Source organism: Papio anubis, chromosome 2 (assembly GCF_008728515.1).
Source record: "Papio anubis isolate 15944 chromosome 2, Panubis1.0, whole genome shotgun sequence".
NCBI classification, from domain to species: Eukaryota; Metazoa; Chordata; class Mammalia; order Primates; family Cercopithecidae; genus Papio; species Papio anubis.
The window spans coordinates 81322620-81345776 of NC_044977.1; the positions used below are offsets into that span (position 1 = coordinate 81322620).

General features: G+C 38.7%; 1 protein-coding gene across 3 annotated transcripts in view; it reads left to right on the plus strand.

Annotated features, from left to right (window-relative positions):
• LOC101008453 (uncharacterized protein C3orf67 homolog) overlaps positions 1–23157 on the plus strand; it is a 175360-nt gene that overhangs the window by 109589 nt on the left and 42614 nt on the right. For all 3 annotated transcript variants that reach the window (XR_004182147.1, XM_031663224.1, XM_031663225.1), the window contains exon 5: positions 19332–19446. Coding sequence is in view for 2 of the 3 variants with exons in the window: in XM_031663224.1 (XP_031519084.1) it covers positions 19332–19446 (115 nt within the window). In the remaining variant the exon portion in view is untranslated. The remainder of the gene's footprint in view (positions 1–19331; positions 19447–23157) is intronic.

The following is a 23157-nucleotide window of genomic DNA, read 5'->3' on the forward strand; positions in this document are numbered from 1 at the left end:
AACAAAGTCCTCCCCAGTCTTCCTCAAGCAGAAGAAAAGGAGCTACAAACGGTGCAGCCTGGAGTTAGAGGAGGAGTGATGCCAGCATGCCCTTAGCTGTTCCAGCTGGTGTCTCAAGAGGTCACATGCCCCGCCAGTGCAATGACTCTGAGCCCAGTTCAGCACTAGGACTTGCCTAGGAGTTGCAGACCTTGTGGCCTAGAATGCTGTTGAAGTTTATTTGGGGTCCCAGAGCACTTTAGTCCATGGTAGCAAGGCTTGCAGGAACTTAAGTTTTAATCACTGGGATCAGTGATTCCCCTCTGGCTAGGGCTGGTTTAAATGCTCCCTCTGTGGGTGGGCATCAGCTGAGTTTGGTCCGGTTTTGCTTTCTTCTATAACAAGGGCAACACTGAGTTAAATGCCTCACAATTGCTGGCTCTTCCTCTACCTGACACACAGAAATGCTGTCTGCTCCATGCTGCCACAACCGAACATGGGGGAGGGGTGGCATCAGTGATTTAAGACTGTTTTTCCTACCTCTTCAGTGCTTTTTTCAGCAATATGAAGTTAGAACCAGGTACTGTGAGTGCTCACCTGATTTTTTGATTCTTATGAAGGTGCTTTTTTCTGTGTATAGTTGTTAAATTGGTGTCCTTGCAGAGGGGATGATCAGTGGAGCCTTTTGTTCTGCCCTCTTGTTCTGCCCCTCTTGGTCTAAGGGATCTTTTTGAGATGATGGAAATGTTCTACAACTGGATTCTGGTGATGGTTGCATAAGTCCTTAAATATAGTAAAAATCATTGAATTTTACACTAAATATGGTAAATTTTGTGGCATAAAAATTATACCTCAGTAAAGTTTTTGTTTTGTTTTGTTTTGTTTTTTAGTTTTTATTTCAATAGTTTTTTGGATACTAGTGGTTTTTTGCTACCTTTATGAATTATATGGTGGTGAATTCTGAAATAAAGCCGTTTTTAAAAAGGGAATCAAATGATATTCATAGAAAGGTTTCAGGAGTGCCAGTTATTAATTTAAAATCATAGGCATAAAATATGCATTGTAAAGAATATTAACCATTTAAAAAAAAAGAAATGAGCTATAGTGTATTTTAATAAGCACACTAAAGTGTCTTGGGTTCAGAATTGCTACTCTTTTAAAGACAGAAGAATCCTCAGTGAATTTAAACTTCAGTAGAAGGGAAAACTAATGGAACAAAATTCCCTATACTAATCATGAAACATTAGAATGAATGTGTAAGGGAGGCCACAGAACCATCTTCTATTGGCTGTTAAATTCAGTACACAGCCATATAATATATATCAAAACATTTTACATATTTAAACAGGCTATTTTGCAATCTCACTATTTCCTTGTAACTATACCTAGAGCTATTTGATACCATCACTGAAAATGTGCATTCTAATTTTGTAATTTTTAGGTCATGATGAGGAAAAATAAAAACCATTTTGGCTTAAAGAATAAATGATTCTAATAAATGAATCAAATCATCAGAAGTCTGAGATCAGTTTTGCAGGTTCATTCTAACCTGAAGTGAGCATTTGCAAATGATTGTAAATGATTGTACATACAGAAGAAAAGTGAATAGGCAATCTGAATAGATGAGTTTATGTACACTCTTGGATGGGTGCTACCATTTACTGAAATTCTCATGGAGTTGCCATTGTGGAGAAAAAACTGTCAATCAAAGATGAAGATCTGAAAGCAAATTGAAAATTGAATTGAAAAGTAATTTTACTTTCAAGTGGTTTGCAAATGTAGATGTTAAGTTTGAAATGAATGCTGTTAATGACCATAGCTGAGAGAGTTATACACCTGCTGATCACTAGAATATTATTATAAATGAGGTTGATTTTCCCGTCAACTACCCCATTTTTTCTCAACATAGTCTCATTACTTTTTCTATCACCTTGCTGACCCTTAGCTGTGAATGCTCACTTGTGTATATAACAATGTATTAACTCATATATGGTGTTTTTAAAAAATGAATCCTTAAGTACTAGAGGAGTAATGCTAGTGTTGCTTGTCTTTTTCTTCTTTGTTAGGTCACAGGAGGTTTTTGATGGTGAAAATCAAGCCTGTATTACAAGTGAAGAGCTGTTTTACAAGCAGTCTCCTTGCAGCAACTAAATTGCCCCCAAAAAAGCACATAAGTGTAATGAAGCTTTTAAGTAGTCACACATAGGCATTTATATTCTCTCTCATGAATGACTAATTTTAATTTTTTTAAAGTAGCAATTCAACTTGCTTTTAGAACCATTTAAGCTTAGCACATGATTTTGTTTTCCCCCCAAAACTAACTATTCTTGATTATGAGATAGGGAAGGTTTGCATATTTATTTTTGCAAAGACAGTAGCATAAGCCCTCATCACCATATGGATGGCTTAGTCCTAATATCTCTGTCTTAAGCTGGGCACATGATCATTTAGAAATTCTTTCAGACATCAGAGCCATAATGATTAGACTTAACTGAGAACTATTTTGTGCAAACCAAAATCTGACTTCTGTGAAGATGAACCTCATGCTGTGAGCCTAGTGTTTGGTTCCTATTGAGTTTTACAGTCTAGAGGACCCACCTCTTAATAAATGTGTTGGATTACATTAAAAGATATGCTATAGCAGAGGAATGCGTCTTTCTTTTGGCTTTTCACACAGTCTTCTGTCTGGCATGCTCTTCCCCTAGATGTGTGCATGGTTCCTACCTCTACTTCACTCAACTCAGCTTAAATGGTGTCTTATATGAGAGGCCTTCCCTAACTACCCTTTCTAAAATAATACTTCCCATCCCTATCTATCACTTTGTCATGCTTTATTTTTATTCCATAGTCCTTATTGGGAATTGATATACTATATGTGGACTGGTTTATTTATTACTATCTTCTCCACTAGAACAAGCTGGAGACCTTGTTTTTTTCACTGTGAAATCCCCAATATCTACTTCCAGCCTTGAGAGTAAGTAGGTGCTCAATAAAAAGATGAGCCAATATGTAACTATGGTAGGGCTTCAAAAAAGGCAACTTAGCAAATATTTCCTAATTAATTATAAACCCCTTAACCTAGCTCTGTGAGAGTACTGTGATAAGCAGGATGTGATCTCAGTGCCCTGGGGTGCTTACAGGCTAGTAGAAGAGTTTATATATAACAGCCTAACACCCACACTTTTTTTTTTTTAACCAAGACTCACTGGAGCAGAATAAAAGATGTCATAACCTACAACCCCACCCATTCCCACTTTCCAGTATGGAGGTTGGGACATTGATAGAGAGAGGATTACTGAGGCATGTATGAGTCACTTATGTTTTAGTTAATAGAAAATTAAAGGCCAGAATTCCACAGGGTTCAATAAACAATCCGCAGCCACCCAAGTTGATGATGGTTACTTGAGTACAAGCACTGCAATACTGTGACAGTCAATCTGATCAACGAGACAGCTACTAAATGACTAACCTAACAGATGGGTGGCATCTACAGCATGGAGACTGGAAAAAGGGAGAATTCACATCCAGGGTGGGATGGAGTAGGATGACGAGAAATTTCATCACACTACTCAGAGCAGCATGCAATTTAAAACTTATGAATTATTTATTTCTGGTATTTTTCACTTAATATTTTTGGATCCTGGGTAACTGAAACCACTGAAACATGAAACCACAGATGAGGGGGTCTACTGTAATAACGTATCACTGAAAACTAAGAATAGCACTACTTGAAAACTACAATGAACTCAATATTGATGATGAATTTTTAGTAAATGGTTTTCCTCCCAAATTTCCAGAAATTCCATCCCTACCCTACTCCCACCCCACCATCGTGTTTTATAATGTGCACACTAGGAACTTTGCAAATTGCCCCGCCTTTCGGGGCACTCAGACTTTTTTGTGAAAGTTAACATGAGGAACTTATTTAAACTCTAGAGTGAGCTTTGGAACACCAAATTCTAGTAACCCTTTTAAACTCAATTACAACATTACTACCCAAGTGGTAAAACTGGAATACATGGGACTACATGTTATTTAACCAGGAAAACAAAGGAAAAGATGTGCATATTTGCATCAGTTTATGGCTCATAAAGTGGACTATAGTCATGGACCTAAACCACAAAGGGGGATGAAAAAAATTCAGTAATAGAGGTTAAAAAACATGCTGTAGCAAGTCAATAAAAAAATGTGATTAAAATCTGGAGATCGAAGAAGTTTTCAGGGAAGAGGTGGCATTTTAACTCAAATTTGATAGATGAATATAATTTCAGTTGGCATAATAAAGAGAGAAGGGGCTTTCCAAGGGAAATGCATAAGCAAAGGCATGAAAATAAAAAAGAATGTATTTAAGTACATTCTTTTAGGTAACAGTAAGCATACTGGTATTGTCATTGTGGCAGTCCACCCCAGTGTCCCATATCATGTCCTCTGGACCCACCTCTGCTATCAGCTGCACTGGACAGTTTGTGCAAGTTTGTGCAAGTGTACCCTAGGGCCTCCTTTGATGCTGTGGAGGCCCACTTCACCCATGGACTAGCACAACTTGGAAATACTGGGGAGTTAAGGCCCCTAAAGGCAACCCATAACCCTTGGGGATTGGGAATCAGTGAATATGTGCTCCCACCTCCCACCCTTCAGGTGGTCCATTCTGTAGGCTGTTCTGTACATGTCTTCAGAAGTCCTGGTGGAATGGAGCCCCTGTGACCTGTAGTGGTGTCACTGATAGTGCATTTTTAAATTGACTTTTCCTCCTTTTTGTCCTATTCTCCCTGCTCCCTGACTCCTGCTTCATGAGATCACATCTGAAATAGACTACTTGCACCATATTTTAAATTCTACTTTTGGAGATTTGCTTCCTAAAGATGCTGCACAACACAACCAGGTATATGAAATAGCTCTAAGGATTGCATTGGCCAACAAACTTACAAGAATTGGAGACCTTAGTCAGTATTGAATTTTATAAATATTCTCGAGGATACAAGTCATGAAGTACACATAAGCAGAAGGAGATCCAGTCTTTTCTAAATGCACTTGGCCCAGATTTAATGAGTAAGTTCTCCAAGCAATACCTGAGGGAGAGCTACCAGCCCAAAGAGAGCTTATTTTGGCTACTTCATATATTTGTAGCTTATGTGGCATTTTTCAGGGGAGCCATGCCCACATAAGCCCATGGATTCCAGGTTTGTTGACTACAAGCAGTCCTAGATGTATCAGGTATATCCTGCAAAAAACATTCCATTAAGAACTTTTCCCGTAATACCATTAGTGCATTTGCCAGGGAGTCACTCATGTTTACAGGGAGTTTTGGCTGGTCTTATATCTTTCTTTTCTGGAATGCCCTTTAGTAAAGTAAAGTAAATGGTTGCAGACCTGCTGCTCTCTCTTTCCTTCCCAGAAGAAGCATGCAACCTTTTAAAAACACTGAGCCAGGTAACTACCAACCTTGGAATTGTCAGATAGACTTGTAAATAATTTACCATTATTGCTCTTGCCTCATCATTTTAGGCTTTAGTAGGTCTCCTGGCTCTGCTACTTACTATCTATGAGACCTTGAACAAGTTGCTTAATGTCTCTGAGCCTCTCACTACATTGATAAAATATAAATATTGATTCCTATTTCAAAGACTTATTGGGAGGAATAAATGAGATAACACTGGTAAAATGGTATGCAGATTCTGGCACGTGGTAAGGATTTAGATGTTGCTCTTCCATGTCCCGTCCTCTTCTAACTATTTATAATTATATCCTTGATTTCTCCCCTGCTGAGGTCTTCTTGATATCTCATATTAAAACTCCCAGCAACCAATCTTGGCTTTCTTCTGCATTTCCTCTCTTCCTCTTGTACCAATTCTGATGTTCTCTCCTGGAGTCTCGGGTGATAACCCCCTGGTTTCAGTCCTGCACATTTTTCTTCATGGGGTTTGACAGGAGCAGAGGGTGCATAGAGGAATGTGGTGGAAGGGAATACTGGGGTAGTGGATAAGGGTCAGAATTTGGAGGTCTCTGAATAACAAACAAGATAAGAAACTTGAACTTTATTCCATAGACTATAAGATACCAAAAAAGAAATTGAAGCTTAGGGGTGACATTCGGTCTCATGGCTGGTCCACATGAAGAATGGACTGAGAGATAAAACACTGGGGGCTGGGTGGGGTGGCCCACACCTGTAATCCCAGCACTTTGGGAGGCCAAGGCGGATGGATCACCTGAGGTCAGGAGTTCGAGACCAGCCTGGCCAACATGGTGAAACCTGTCTCTACTAAAAAGACAAAAAATTAGCCAGGCATGGTGGTGTGCGCATGTAATCCCAGCTACTTAGGAGGCTGAGACACGAGAATCGCTTGAACCTGGGAGGCAGAGGTTGCAGTGAGCCAAGATCGCATCACTGCACTCCAGCCTGGGTGACAGAGTGAGACTCCATCTCAAAAAAAAAAAAAAAAAAAAAAAAACTGGGGCAATTGGGAAACCAGTAGAAGAGGCCATTTTAACCCACAAAGGACCTTAACTTTGTAACTGCAAGAAACCAAAGGAAAGAATAGATACGAAACCACTAAGAAAGTGACTTTGGGCTGGTCGCGGTGGCTCACGCCTGTAATCCCAACACTTTGGGAGGCCAAGGCGGGCAGATCACGAGGTCAGGAAATCGAGACCATCCTGGCCAACATGGTGAAACCTCATCTCTACTAAAAATACAAAAATTAGCTGGGTATGGTGGTGTGGGTATGAACCTTATAAGGGTCCAAATTCTGACCCTTATCCTGTAGTCCCAACTACTCAGGAGGCTGAGGCAGGAGAATCGCTTGAACCAGGGAAGTGGAGATTGTAGTGAGCCGAGATCACACCACTGGACTCCAGCTTGGTGACAGAGCAAGACTCTGTCTCAGAGAAAAGAAAGTGACTTTGACAGGATGTGGCAGCTAATTGGATTGGTGAAGTTCAGATGCTCATGATTCTCAGGAGTCCTCGCTAATAACTGACAGTATTTGAAGTAAGTATGTGAGGCCTATTGTGAGGAATGAGGTTACCCCCAAGAGCCTGGGAATTAGGAAAATAAGATTAGCCTCCAAAATTTTAATTGTAAGATAATAACCATTGGATCAGAGCTTTTTTTTAACCTATCAAAAGGAAGGATTTGTAGACGGAAAGAAGATAATCTCATACATACATACACACAAAAGATAAACGTGAACTATGTACATTCAAACACAGTATAGGGTAGGCATCTTAGCCATTAGATATTAAATATTTTGTTCCCAGGAGCAAAGATCATTCTACTATGGATGTGTTTATAGGGATCACCTGCCCCATAAAGAAAGCAAGCATGTAGTTCAGAAGGTGGATACTGGGATTAAGTAGATCTGAGTTTAAATCTGTACTCAACTGAATATGTGGTTTGGGGAGAGTTACCTAGCCTTATTAACTAAACTTTAGATTCCTCATCTGTAAAATAGATGATAATAATAGTAGATATCTTGTAGGGTTTATGGGAGGATTAAATGAGGTAAAGTATATAGAGTGCTTAACACATTGTTGGCATATAGAGAATGTTCAATAATTGATATTTAATAATGATATTTTTGGAAAATATATGCATCTTACACTGAAGTCTAAGTCAGTCATTCTGATTATATGCTAAGTCAACAAATCCTTCTGATACTTGATTTTTTTTTTTATTTACATGAATAAACACATTTCAGTAGTTTACATTCCATTCTTGCTAGCTTGGAGATCATCCTTCTGGAAGGCCTGATGCAGGATCATGGATAGAGGTATAAATTTGTAACCTATTGGAAAACTGGATCTAGAACGAAGCAGGAAGGAGGTTCTCAAGGAGTGTGCGAGAGGGAAAAGTGAAAGTGGTTTTCAGCAGAGAAACAAGTATTATCTTAAGAGTATAATATGGTTCTGTGGTTCTCACCATACTGTAAACTCTGTAAGGACAAAAACCAGGGAATTCTTGGTACTGCTGTATCCGTAGCACCTAGCACAATGTCTATACTAGTCTCTTGGTAAACAGCAAACAAATGAAAATGCTTCAGCCTGGAATAGTAGTTGGCATAGTGTTGCATGGCAGAAATGGCAGTGGATTTTAAGTTCAAAGACAGAATGCTAACACTTGCCTCTGCTGCTTACTAACTGTATATCCATGGGGTAGTAATTTCTAGAGGCTTATTTTCTCATCTGTAAAATGGAAAATGAATAAAAGTGTTAGAAACAACTATTTAAGAACAGTTACTTTTTCTGCTACACTGCGCTATGATTTTCACATCTTAGCCACTTCCATATCTCCAGTGTCTTATATTGTACTACTAAGGCATTGACTGTTAGCTGAATGAATTAATTAATCAGGAGGAAAATTTAAGTAGGAGACCTTGAAGTCAAGTAATCCCTAGCAATGATGTGCTACAAAGTAGGACTATTCATGTAAGGTGCTCTAGTGGAATCAAGGTATTGGTTGTCATAGTGGAGGAGGTTTAAGTTTAGATGAAATCTTACTGTCTGTGTGAATATTTAGAGTCACCCAGAATAATGGATGGTGATCCAAGTTCCAGAGTTACCCAGGAATATTAATGAATATTATAAAGATCAGTAGATGAGTAGATTAATATTGAGTAGGCTTAAGGGGAATTTTTTTTTGATGTTTTAAAGTTTAAAAAACATTAGCATCAACATGGCATAAAGATCAAAGAAATTCAAGTGCATATAGACTATTCACCAGTCATATGACAGATCGTACAGTAAGTCTTATTACATTTTTTTATTATGCTTTAAGATCTGGGATACATGTACAGATCATGCAGGTTTGTTACGTAGGTATACACATGCCATGGTGGTTTGCTGCACCCAACAACCCATCATCTACATTCGGTTTTTCTCCTAATGCTATCACTCCTCTAGCCCTCCAGACCCTGATAGGCCCTGGTGTGTGATGTTCCCCCCGTGTCCATGTGTATTGTTCAGCTCCCACTTATGAGTGAGAATAAGCAGTGGTTTTCTGTTCCTGTGTTAGTTTGCTGAGAATGATGATTTGCAGCTTCATCCATGTCCCTGCAAAGGACATGGACTCATCCTTTTTTATAGCTGCATAGTATTCCATGGTGTATATGTGCCACATTTTCTTTATCCAGTCTATCATTGATGGACATTTGGGTTGATTCCAAGTCTTTGCTATTGTGAATAGTGCTGCAATAAACGTACATGTGCATGTGTCTTTATACTAGAATGATGTATAGTTCTTTGGGTATGTGCCCAGTAATGGGATTGCTGAGTCAAATGGTATTTCTGGTTCCAGATTCTTGAAAAATCACCACACTGTCTTCCACAATGGTTGAACTAATTTACACTCCCACCAGCAGTGTAAAAGTGTTCCTATTTCTCCACATCCTCCCCAGCATCTGTTGTTTCCCGAGTTTTTAATGACCACCATTCTGGCTGGCGTGAGATGGTATGGCATTGTGGTTTTGATCTGCATTTCTCTAATGACCAGTGATGATGAGCTTTTTTTATATGTTTGTTGGCTGTATAAATGTCTTCTTTTGAGAAGTGTCCATTCATATCCTTTGCCCACTTTTTGATGGGGTTGTTTTTTTCTTGTAAATGTGTTTAAGTTCCTCATAGATTCTGGATATTAGCCCTTTGTGAGATGGATAGATTGCAAAATTTTTCTCCCATTCTATAGGTTTCCTGTTCACTGATGATAGTTTCTTTTACTGTGCAGAAGCTTTTTAGTTTAATTAGATCCCGTTTGTCAATTTTGGCTTTTGCTGCCATTGCTTTTGGTGTTTTAATCATGAAGTGTTTGCCCATGACTATGTCCTGAATGGCATTGCCTCGGTTTTCTTCTAGAGTTTGTATGGTTTTAGGTTTTATATTTACGCCTTGGATTTTGAGTTAATTTTTGTATAAGGTGTAAGGAAGGGGTCCAGTTTCAGTTTTCTGCATATGGCTAACCAGTTTTTCCAACGTGATTTATTAAATAGGGAATCCTTTCCTCATTGCTTGTTTTGGTCAGGTGTGTCAAAGATCAGATGGTTGTAGATGTGTGGCGTTATTTCTGAGGCCTCCGTTCTGTTCCATTGGTCAATGTATCTGTTTTGGTACCAGTACCATGCTGTTTTGGTTACTGTAGCCTTGTAGTATAATTTGAAGTCAGGTAGCATGATGCCTCCAGCTTTATTCTTTTTGCTTAGGATCGTCATGGCTATATGGGCTCTTTTTGGTTCCATATGAAATTTAAAGTAGTTTCTTCTAATTCTGTGAAGAAAGTCAATGGTACCTTGATGGGAATAGCATTGAACCTATAAATTACTTTGGGCAATATGACCATTTTCCCGATATTGATTCTGCCTATCTATAAGCATGAAGTGTTTTTCCATTTATTTGTGTCCTCTCTTGTTTGCTTGAGCAGTGATTTGTAGTTCTCCTTGAAGAGGTCCTTCACATCCCTTGTAAGCTGGATTCCTAGGTATTTTATTATCTTTGTAGAAATTGTGAATGGGAGTCTACTCATGATTTGGCTCTCTGTTTCTCTACTATTGGTGTATAGAAGTGCTTATGAATTTTGCATATTGATTTTGTATCCTGAGAACTTTGCTAAAGTTGCTTATCAGCTTATGGAGATTTTGGGCTGAGATTATGGGTTTTCTAAATATACAATCATGTCATCTGCAAACAGAGACAATTCGACTTCCTCTCTCCCTATTTGAATACTCTTATTTCTTTCTCTTACCTGATTGCCCTGGCCAGAAATTCCAATACTCTGTTGAATAGGAAGGGTGAGAGAGGGCATCCTTGGCTTGTGCCAGTTTTCAAAGGGAATGCTGCCAGTTTTTTCCCATTCAGTATGGTACTGGCTGTGGGTTTGTCATAAATAGCTCTTATTTTGAGATACGTTCCATCAATACCTAGTTTATTGAGAGTTTTTAGCATGAAAGGGTGTTGAATTTTGTCAAAGGCCTTTTCTGCATCTATTGAGATAATCATGTGGTTTTTGTCATTGGTTCTGTTTATGTGATGGATTATGTTTATTGATTTGCATATGTTGAACCAGCCTTGCATCCCAGGGATGAAGCCAACTTGACCGTGGTGGAGAAGCTTTTTATGTGCTGCTGGATTTGGTTTGCCAGTATTTTATTGAGGATTTTCACATCAATGTTCATCAGGGATATTAGCCTGAAATTTTCTCTTTTTGTTGTGTCTCTACCAGGTTTTGGTCTCAAGATGATGCTGGCCTCATAAAATGAATTAGGGAGGAGTCACTCCTTTTCTGTTGTTTGGAATAGTTTCAGAAGGAATGATACCAGCTCCTCTTTGTACCTCTGGTAGAATTTGGCTGTGAATTCACCTGGTTCTGGGCTTTTTTTGGTTGGTAGGGTATTAACTACTGCCTCAATTTCATAACTTGCTATTGGTCTATTCAAGGATTCGACTTCTTCCTGGTTTAGTCTTGGGAGGGTGTACGTGTCCAGGAATTTATCCATTTCTTCTAGATTTTCTAGTTTATTTGCACAGAGGCATTTATATTATTCTCTGATGTTAGTTTGCATCTCTGTGGGATTAGTGATGATATCCCCTTTATCATTTCTTATTGTGCCTATTTGATTCTTCTCTCTTTTCTTCTTTATTAGTCTGGCTAGTGGTCTATTTTGTTGATCTTTTAAAAATAACCAGCTCCTGGATTCATTGATTTTTTAAAGAGTTTTTCATGTCTCTGTCTCCTTCAGTTCTGCTCTGATCTTAGTTATTTCTTGTCTTCTGCTAGCTTTTGAATTTGTTTGCTCTTGCTTCTCTAGCTCTTTTAATTGTGATGTTAGAATGTCGATTTTAATCTTTCCCACTTTCTCCTATGGGCATTTAGTGCTATAAATTTCCCTCTAAATTCTGCTTTAGCAGAGTCCCAGAGATTCTGCTACATTGTGTCTTTGTTCTCATTGGTTTCAAAGAACTTATTTATTTCTTCCTTAATTTCATTATTTACAGTAGTCATTCAGGAGCAGGTTGTTCAGTTCCCATGTAGTTGTGAGTTTCTTAATCCCTAGTTCTAATTTGATTGCACTGTGGTCTGAGAGACTGTTATGATTTCTGTTCTTTTGCATTTGCTGAGAAGTGTTTTACTTACAATTATGTCGTCAATTTTGGAATAAGTGCAATGTGGTGCTGAGAAGAATGTATATTCTGTTGATTTGGGGTGGAGAGTTCTATAGATGTCTATTAGGTCTGCTTGGTCCAAAGCTGAGTTCAAGTCCTGAATATCTTTGTTAATTTTTTGTCTCATTGATGTGTCTAATATTGACAGCAGGGTGTTAAAGTCTCCCTCTATTATTGTGTGGGACTTGAAGTCTCTTTGTAGGTCTCTAAGAACTTGCTTTATGAATCTGGGTGCTCCTGTGTTGGGTGAATATGTATTTGAGATAGTTAGCTCTTCTTGTAGTGTTGATCCCTTTACCATTATATAATACCCTTCTTTGTCTTTTTTTATCTTTGTTGGTTTAAAGTCTGTTTTATCAGAGACTAGGATTGCATCCCCTGCTGTTTTTGAATTCCATTTGCTTGGTAAATATTCCTCCATCCCTTTATTTTGAGCCTATGTGTGTCTTTGCATGCAAGATGGTTCTCCTGAATACAGCACACCAATGGATCTTGACTCTTTATCCAATTTTCTAGTCTGTGTCTTTTAATTGGGGCATTTAGCCTGTTTACATTTAAGGTTAATATTGTTATGTGTGAATTTGATCTTGTGATTATGATGCCAGCTGGTTATTTTGCACATTAGTTGATACAGTTTCTTCATACTGTTGATGGTCTTTACAATTTGGTATGTTTTTGCAATGGCTGGTACCAGTTTTTCCTGTCCGTATTTAGTGCTTCCTTGAGGAGCTCTTGAAAGGCAGGCCTGGTGGTGACAAAATCTCTCAGCATTTTCTTGTCTGTAAAGGATTTTATTTCTCCTTCACTTATGAAGCTTAGTTTGACTGGGTATGAAATTCGGGGTTGAAAATTCTTTTCTTTAAGAATATTGAATATTGGCCCCCACTCTCTTCTGAATTGTAGAGTTTTTGCAGAGAGATTCACTGTTAGTCTGATGGGTTTCCCTTTGTGAGTAACCCAACTTTTCTCTCTGGCTGCCCTTAACATTTTTTCCTTCATTTCAACCTTGGACAGTCTGAGGATTATGTGTCTTAGGGTTGCTCTTCTCGAGGTGGTCTCTATATTTCCTGAATATGAATGTTGGCCTGTCTTGCTAGGTTGGGGAAGTTCTCCTGGATAATATCCTGAAGAATGTTTTCCTACTTGTTCCATTCTCCCCATCACTTTCAGGTACACCAATCAAATGTAGGTTTGGTCATTTCACATAGTTCTATCTTTCTTGGAGGGTTTGTTCATTCTCTTTCATTCTTTTTTCTCTGATCTTGTCTTCATGCTTTATTTCATTAAGTTGATCTTCAATTTCTTATATCTTTCTTCCGCTTGATTGATTTGGCTATTGATACTTGTGTATGCTTCACAACATTCTCGTGCTGTGTTTTTCAGCTCCATCAAGTCATTTACATTCTTTTCTAAACTCGTTATTCTAGTTAGCAATTCCTCTAACTATCTTCAAGGTTCTCAGCTACCTTGCATTGGGTTAGAACATGCTCCTTGAGCTTGGAGTAGTTTGTTATTACCCACCTTCTGAAGCGTACTTCTGTCAAGTCCTCAAACTCATTCTCTGTCCAGTTTTGTTTCCTTGCTGGCAAGGAGTTGTGATTCTTTGGAGGAGAAAAAGCGTTCTGGTTTTTGGAATTTTCAGTCTTTTTGTGCTGGTTTTTCCTCATCTTCGTGGATTTATCTACCTTTGGTCTTCAATGTTGGTGACCTTTGGATGGGGTTTTGTGTGGATGTCCTTTTTGTTAATGTTGATGCTATTCCTTTCTGTTTGTTAGGTTTTTTTCCTAACAATCAGGCCCCTCTGCTGCAGGTCTGCTGGAGTTTTCTGAAGGTCCATGCCAGATCCTCTTTCCCTGGGTATCACCAGCGGAGGCTGCAGAACAGCAAAGATTGTTGCCTGTTCCTTCCTCTGGAAGCTTCATCCCAGAGGGGCACCCACCAGATGCCAGGCAGAGCTCTCCTGTATAAGGTGTCTACCGACCCCTGCCGGGAGGTGTCTCCCAGTCAGGAGGCACAGGAGTCAGGGACCCACTTGAGGAGGCATTCTGTCCCTTAGCAGAACTCGAGAACTGTGCTGAGGGATCTGCTGCTCTCTTCAGAGCTGGCAGGCAGGAACACTTAAGTTTGCTGAAGCTATACCCACAGCCACCACTTTCCCCAGGTGCTCTGTCCCAAGGAGATGGGAGTTTTATCTATAAGTGCCTGACTGGAGCTGCTGCCTTTCTTTCGGGGATGCCGTGCCCAGAGAAGAGGAATCTAGAGAGGCAGTCTGGCTACAGCGGCTTTGCAGAGCTGCATTGCGCTCTGCCCAGTTCAAACTTCCTGGGGGCTTTGTTTATACTTTGAGGGGAAGACTGCCTACTTGAGCCTTAGTTATGGCAGACGCCCCTTCCCCCACCAAATTCTAGTGTCCTAGGTTGACTTTAGACTGCTGTGTTCTCAGTGAGAATTTCAAATCAGTGGATCTTAGCTTGCTGGCCTCCGTGGGGGTGGGATCTGCTGAACTAGACCCCTTGGTTCGCTGGCTTCAGCCCCCTTTCCAGGGGAGTGAAGGGTTCTGTCTCGCTGGCTTTCCAGGTGCCACTGGGATATGAAAAAAGACTCTTGCACTTAGCTTGATGTCTGCCCAAACGGCTGCCCTGTTTTTGGCCTGAAACCCAGGGCCCTCGTGGTGTAGGCACCTGAGGGAATCTCCTGGTGTGCGGGTTGCAGAGACCGTGGGAAAAGCATAGTATCTGGGCCAGGATGCACTGTTCCTCATGGCACAGTCCTTCACAGCTTCCTTTGGCTAGGGGAGGGAGTTCCCTGAACCCTTGCGTTTCCCGGGTGAGGCAACGCCCCACCCTGCTTTGGCTCACCCTCCATAGGCTGCAACCACTGTCTAACCAGTCCCAGAGAAATGAGCCAGGTACCTCAGTTGGAAATGCAGAAATCACCTGCCTTCTGCATTTATCTCACTGGGAACTGCAGACCGGAGCTGCTCCTATTCAGCCATCTTCTGGCATATATCATTTTATTTTTCTTTCACAGCATAAAAATCTTCAACAAAAAAATAGCCCAATTGAAATTTACTCCAAGAATACAAAGTTCATTTCACATTTGAAGATCAATGAGTATAATTAAATATATAGACAGGATAAAGGTGAAAAACAACAGGATCGTTTCAACCAGTATAGAAAAGGCATTTAACAAAATTTCACAGCCTTTCATGATTGAAAAAAGAATGTCTAAAAAAGTAGAATGGAAGAGAACATCCTCAGTGTGATAAAGTAAACTATGTCTAACATCATACTTAATAAGGTCAGAATGAACACTTTCTCCCTATGATTTTCTCCCTGTATTCTCATGATTTCTATTTAAGATATGCTGAAGGCCCTAGCCATTGTAATAATGCAAGAAAAAGAAATGAAAGGTATAAAGTTGAAAAAGCAGAAGTAAAACAGTCTTTATTCACTCCAGACATGATTGTTTATGTATAAAATCCTCAGGAATCTACAAAACAACTACTGGAACTCAAGAGTGAATTAAGCAAAGGTTAGAGGAAACAAGTACCATATAGAGAAATCAATTGAATGTCTATATACTAGAACCAAATGACTGGGAAATGAATTTTTTTTTTTTTTTTTTTTTTTTTTTTGAAATGGAGTCTCGCTCTCTCACCAGGCTGGAGTGCAGTAGCATAATCTCAGCTCACTGCAACCTCTGCCTCCTGGCTTCAAGCAATTCTCCTGCCTCAGCTTCCTGATTAGCTGGGATTATAGCCATGTACCACCATACCCAGCTAATTTCTGTATTTTTAGTAGAGATGGGGTTTCACCATGTTGACCAGGATCATCTAAATCTCTCGATCTCGTGATCCACCCCTCAGCCTCCCAAGGTGCTGGGATTACAGGCATGAGCCTCTGCACCCGGCCCCGGGAAATGAAATTTTAAAATTCATTTTCAGCTGTGTCAGAAGACAAAATACGTAGGAATAAATTTAACAGAAGATGTGCAGGGCTTCTAAAATGAAAAATATAAAACATTAAGAAAGAAATTAAGCAAAGCCTAAATAATTGGAGATACATATCATGTGAGTAGACATGATCAGTATCAGTCTCCTGAAATTGATCTATAGATTGAACACAATCCAAGTTAAACTCTCAACACCTTTTTTTAAATAGAAATTGATAAATGGATTCTAAAATCCATATAAAAAAGCAAAAGCCAAACAAATCTTAAGCAAAACTAAAGTTGAAGAGTTTTTTTTACCTGGTTTCAAGACTTACTCTAAATCTGCAGTAATCAAGATAGTGTGTTATTAGTATAAGAATAGACAAATGGATCAGTGAAAAAAAAAAAAGAATCAATAGACAGTCCAGAAATACAACCTCACACACATATATTTATGGTCAACTGATTTTCAACAAAGGACCAGGGCATTTCAGTGAAAAAAAGGAGAGTCTTTAATAAATGGTGTTGGGACAGTTGTATAAACATACAGAAAGAAAAGAATTCCAACCCCTATGTCATACAACCCACAGAAACTAATTTGGGATGAACTAAATGTAAAAACAAACTATAAAGATGTAGAAGGAAACATAAGAAAGTATTTGTGCAACTTTAGCCTGGGCAAGGATTCTTCAGGACACAGAAAGCACTAGCATAAATAATGGTAAACTATATTTCATGAAAATTCACCTGCCTTTTGCACAAGAATAGAGGCTCCAGAAGGATAGGAACCTTGTCTTTTTCATCACTGTCTCCCTGAGGTACTCCCAGCAATTTTCCTGGCTCAGTCTTTGTTAAATATCTGAATGAATGAATGAACGTTCCTGTAGTTCCATATGAAGTGATAGTATTCTCAATCATTCCTCCATTTGGAGTTTGACTCTTAACTATTTAGATTAAAAATATGTAGTTTGGGCCGGGCGCGGTGGCTCAAGCCTGTAATCCCAGCACTTTGGGAGGCCGAGATGGGCGGATCACGAGGTCAGGAGATCGAGACCACCCTGGCTAACACGGTGAAACCCCGTCTCTACTAAAAAATACAAAAAACTAGCCGGGCGAGGTGGCGGGCGCCTGTAGTCCCAGCTACTCGGGAGGCTGAGACAGGAGAATGGCGGGAACCCGGGAGGCAGAGCTTGCAGTGAGCTGAGATCCAGCCACAGCACTCCAGCCTGGGCAACAGAGTGAGACTCCGTCTCAAAAAAACAAACAAACAAAAAAAAAAAAAATATGTAGTTTGGCTGGGCGCAGTGGCTCATGCCTGTAATCCCAGCACTTTGGGAGGCCTAGGCCGGCCGATCACCTGAGGTCAGTCGTTCTAGACCAGGTTGGCCAACATAGTGAAACCCTCTCTCTACTAAAAATACAAAAATTAGCTGGGCATAGTGTCAGGTGCCTGTAATCCCAGCTACTCAGGAAGCTCAGGCAGGAGAATCACTTGAACCTGGGAGGTGGAGGTTACAGTAAGCCCCGATCACACCATTGCACTCCAGTCTGGGTGACAAGGGCGAGACTCCATCTCAAAAAAAAAAAAAAAAATGTCGTTTTATTCATGAAAGCACAGTAACCCTTTAATAAAACTGTGATAGATGAATTTTTGGTTAATGCAGTCCCTCTTTTTGTTACCTTTTCCTTTCTAGAATCCCAGTAGTCTTTCCTTTTATTTCCTAATCAGAACTTACAGAAGAGACCTAATAGCATCTCTGAGGACATGATTTTCCAAACATATTTGATCCTGTACCCCATTAGTAAAATATTTGTACATACCTGCTATATAGGGGCATTTCTTCAGAAAATATATAAATATGTTACTATACTACTGTATAATGAGACATGCACAAAAATAACATTTTAAGAGGATGAGGTGAAAGTTCTAATGTTTTCTTCCTGCACTTCTGTGGATTGTTGCATATCACTCCTCCTCCCCATGTGTTCATCCCACTTTGAAGATACTGCCTTAGGGTAAATGTGATACCATGTTTACATATATGTATGTATATCAGGGTATAATACTGCCATAGTGTTAATACTTCTTCATTTTAAACCGTAGCTCTGACTATGGATTGAAAGACTTTGCATTTGAAATGAATTTATGATATCATTTAGTGCAAGTAGGATGGAATTTTTAGGTCTGGAGCATACTCTGAAATCATCTCACTAATTTTTACTGTATTTATTCTTAACATTGTTTAATGATAGGTTTTTTCACTGAAAGATATGTAGAGTATTTTAGAAAGAAGCAATACTGAGATTAGAAAAGTGGGAAGGAGTGGGAATGAAAGTGCTGTAGAAAAGACAATGCCGATTTTAAAAACAGTTAATTACACTATAAATATTGACAACAGTGCATTTGAGTGAAATGTCTTCTTGGGGGATTACTAAATATAGAAAATTAGCAGTGTAATGTGTCTAAACAAAGTTTTTCCCTAATAATGGGGGAAAATCATTCTCAAATAAAAAGACAGTGTTTAAAGAAGCATCAATTCTATAATATAGCAGCCTGAGACAGATTTGGAGATTTTAAGCCTGCTGTGTTACCTCTGAGACCTAAAGGAAACAGAACATAAAAATGAGCCTCTATCAATTTGAAGCAAACCTAATCTTTGTGATCATGGCTGTGGTCTAAATCTATTAAAGATGTTCAAATTCAATGTCCTTGGTATCACTGTGGGTTGACCTGAATAGTGAGCGATAAAGTTGTGTATTATAATTCTGGTTGGAAGATATGTGCTTAGGAAGTGAAACCGACAGCCAGTGTTTTGTGTCTGTCTCTAAGCAGACTAAGAGCCTATATAAAATGACAGATGCATTTTTAGGGAAAGAAATCCATAATGTTTTCCTATTTAGTAGGTGACAGTATGTCCCAAGATAACACAAGCTTAAGGAGCTGGAACAAGTATGGTTATTAAAGGCTAGCAGTCTCTCAGTTCATCCAAATTGAATTTTTTCGTAGGCTGGAGGACTGTGGAAATCTAGTGTAGAGTACTGAAATAAATTAGCATATTAAGTGAATTTATACATTCAGGCTTCTGAGCACTTTGAATTTGAGAAAGAAATTTTATTACTTCTTGAAAGAAAAAGGCAATTCTTAAATTCTATGTTTGATCTTCCTGTTGAAAAGGGTCTATATGATAAATTATATCATTTTGATGATTATCCAAAGAAGTGGTTATTAAATTGATGGGAATCTTTCTGTCTTCTCTCCTCTATTTTTTCAGAATTACTGATTTAGGGAACATCAAAAGAAGATTATATTTATCAACGGTCCATAAGGAACTATCCTCCACCCCTCTTCATGCAAAAATTCCACTCTTCATGATCAAACGTAAAATTGTAAGTATCACATGAATGTTGCCTAAAATATTGAATTCAATTCAGCAAATATTAATTATGGACTGACTCCACATGTGAGGTACTTTGTTAAGTACCATGGTGGTATAAAAAATGAATACAATTCATCGCCTTTCTTCCCCTCTCTTGAAAGAGCTTAACATCTAAGTGGAATAACTTAATTATTTGAACATCTATAAAATCACCAAAACTGTGATACAAAGCACAGTGGAGAGAGAAATTGCTATTGGTACTGTGAAAGGGAAAGGAATCCATCTGACCGGGGATGGGGGACGGCTTTCTGAAGGAGATAGCACTTAGAATGGACTTTGGAGGACTCTTAAGATTTCAACAGGGAGACGTAGGAAGCCAAGCATTCCAGCAAAAACAACAGCATGGGCAGAAGCATGGAGGCTGGAAAGAGGTAACCTCCGGAGAACAGTGAACAATTAATCATGGTTGCCAGGTTGAAAAAGAGCCCTAAGGAAACATTGGTCTGACAGTACAAGAGCCTGATGTGGGTTCAGACATTTTAAGTACGTTGTGTAACTTCTGAAGGGCTGATTCTTCTGACAAGTCTTTGTCAAACTTCAGTCATTTCAATACTACTCTCAGTACCCTTTTTGTGTACTACCCATTCTGGTATGCACTTGAGACTTTCCTTTAAACCAACTCTCTCTCCTCTAAATCAACTGTCGCCCTTTCTTTTTTTTTTTTTTTTTTTGTTTTTTTTGTTTTTTTTGGCTTAAATTTATTTTAAAAGAAAACTTTGTACCACTTTTATAAGTGGAAAACCAGTGTAATTTTCCCAAAATACAACATAAAAATAAACATACTAAAAACAAAACAATATTTTAAAGTCTAACTGGGTACTGTTTCTTGTTTAAGGCTGTGTCCTGAGTGCTACTCTTTGTTAAAAAGAGTTTATCAAGGATTAGATACATGTTCAGCCATTCTCCCCATCATAGTTAGGACTAAAGGAAAACTGATAAAGGGACATTTTTATTCCGGGATCCAGAGTTATTTAATGCCGCATCCATATACAGTCTAAAATCATTTCACAAATGGTACATGTTCCACTCTTTGGGAACTACTATGGTAGAGAAAAGGAAGCCATTAAAGCTTTTGGGCTAGAGAAGGACCACACAATCAGTTCTGTGCCTTGGGAAGATTAATCTGGTGGTAATATTTGCAATGATTTGGTGGGGGTAGAAATTGGAAGTGAGGAAGTTATTTGCAATCATCCAGATTAGGGTTAGTGAAGACTGTGGGGACGAGGGTAGGGGAGCAGTGGAGGAATGGATGTGAAGTAACATCAGAAACTTATAGTCAGATGAGCTAAGACATGTATGTAAACAGACCTTTTCCATACAATGTGGTATATACTGTGAGAGCAAGAATCAGAATGAACTACAGAGTAAAAGGAGAGTTGTCAGAGAAGGCCCCCTGAAAAAGTGGGTGCCTGAGCATGGCCTTGAAAGACAGAAAAGCATTAACCAGTTGAAGAAGGGGAGAGTAGTGCTCCTGGAAGAGAACAAGCAGCATTAAGGGTAGCTGCATGGTGTACAGACAAGCCCAGTGATCTAGCGTTGCTGAAGAGAACCAAGGAGGTTCCAACAAGGGAGAATAGTTGAGATTAGAAAGTATTTAGGGAACGTGGCAATCATAAGTAACTGCAATAAGAAGTTCTGGTATATCAGGAAAGAGACAGGGCCATGAGCTAAGATGACGGAAAGTGGCAGCATGGAGTGCATACTGACCATTTCTTTCAGTAGGCAGATCTGTGGGCTTGCTGTTCACGTAGACATAAGTAAAAAATGGGAATTAAACATAACTTTGGAGATTGGCAGCCCTGTAATAAAAATGAGCGGGATTATGAAATAAATGGATGGTTTCTCTTTGCAGTAGAAGTTTTAAAAATTCATTTAATATTAAATATCCATAAATGCTTGAACATTAAATGTGAAGACTCCAGTTATTGAAGTTAAACCATTTAAGACATTTAGGGAAATGCCTTACAAATAAAATTGTGTTCATCATTTTGTGTTTAGGTATTGATTTCCTTATTCATGTAAGATTCTTCAGAGTTCAGTGTTAATCTAAGAGTTAAAGCCCATGTGAGACAAATACACTATTCAGTGTGTAGTTAATAAATCAAATTTGTCACTACCTTGCTTTTGTGAGTTCAGTCACCCTTGTCAGTTAACTAACTCTGAAGTCGAGATATTTCATCAAAATCTGAGCATTATGTATGTGGCTGTAACCCACACACAGTGTACATTCATGAAAATCCCTATTTAAAAATAAAATATTATCTTTCTATTATAAGTAAACCACACAAGTATCTTGATGAGATAGAAAGTGAACTTGACTGAAAGGTCTTTCATATTCGATAAATGAGTTTTTCAGATGAATGTGTGTTATGTGTTTACAGTGAGGGGTATGTAATGACATAAACAATTTAGTATTTATAAAGAAAGGAGCTATAATAGGTACTGTGGAGCAAAGTTTCCTAATCCTTTTCAATTCATCTGTCTTCCTCATGTTTCTACCCCTGGACAAGTGGCTCAATAGAGAATGTAAAAAAAGGAGATGTAGGCAAGAAAGTTAAATATGGCTGTTAAAAAATTAGTGATATGAAGAAATCATATTAGTGACTACCCTAGGTTACTTCAGCTCGTGTTATGCTAAATTTTAAAAAGCAAAATGGTCATAGCATATCTAGAACTTTCCTTCTAAATATGGTAAATCTAGAAAAAATTTGAAGCAGACCTAAACAATAAGAAACAGATAGGACATTTATTTCCATGGTGTTCTCCTCAGGCCCATATGCCAACGCAGTGAGATCATCAAGTCATAATTACTTGTAATATGTTCTAATTACTCTATATTTTATTACATATATAACATATAAATAGTATGTAGGGGTTAAGAACATAGAATCTGGATTCTGACACTTACTAGTTTTGTGGTCCTGTGCAAAGTTCCTGTTTCATTTTCCTCACCTATAAAATGCAGGTAATATGAAATATACACACCATTAAGGTTGTTGTGGGGATTTACATGAATTAATAAGCATAAAGCTCTTAGAACAGTGCCTGGCACAGAGTAAGTCCTAGATATGGATTGTAAGTCCTGTCTGATCTATAGATGCTACTTCTTCCAGGAAGCACGCTATGATTTCCCCTCTACAGATTAGATATTTTGGGCATAGCTCATAATTGCCATTCACAATTTCATAACCCTCATAATACCTCTCCACCTTGCACTTTAACAATCTGTTTACTTGTCTGTTTTTCCCAGTAAACTATAAGCATGTCTTATTTTCCCAGTAGACTACAAGCATATCATCTCCAGTCCCTATCAGTGCATGGCATATAGTAAGTGATCAATAAATGTTTATTAAACAAATCGGCAAGTCTTAAAGTGTCTCCTGACATGGGAGAAAAAAAATAATGAGTTTATCATGGCCAAATTATATAAGCTTTCTAAATGTGCTTGGTGATTCCACAAATGCTCATGAATATTCAAATATTAAGAAATTTGGTTTGAAAACTTGCTCTCATTCCTCCCAATCCAAGAGGTGCTTGGCAGCAGAGGGTCTTTCCTTTCTCCTGCTAGTATGCTCTATTCCCAAAGAGTCCTTATTTAATTAAAGTTGAGTTGTGTTTTAGGGGAAATTTCTCCAGAGAGCAGCAAGGTGGCAGAGAGCAT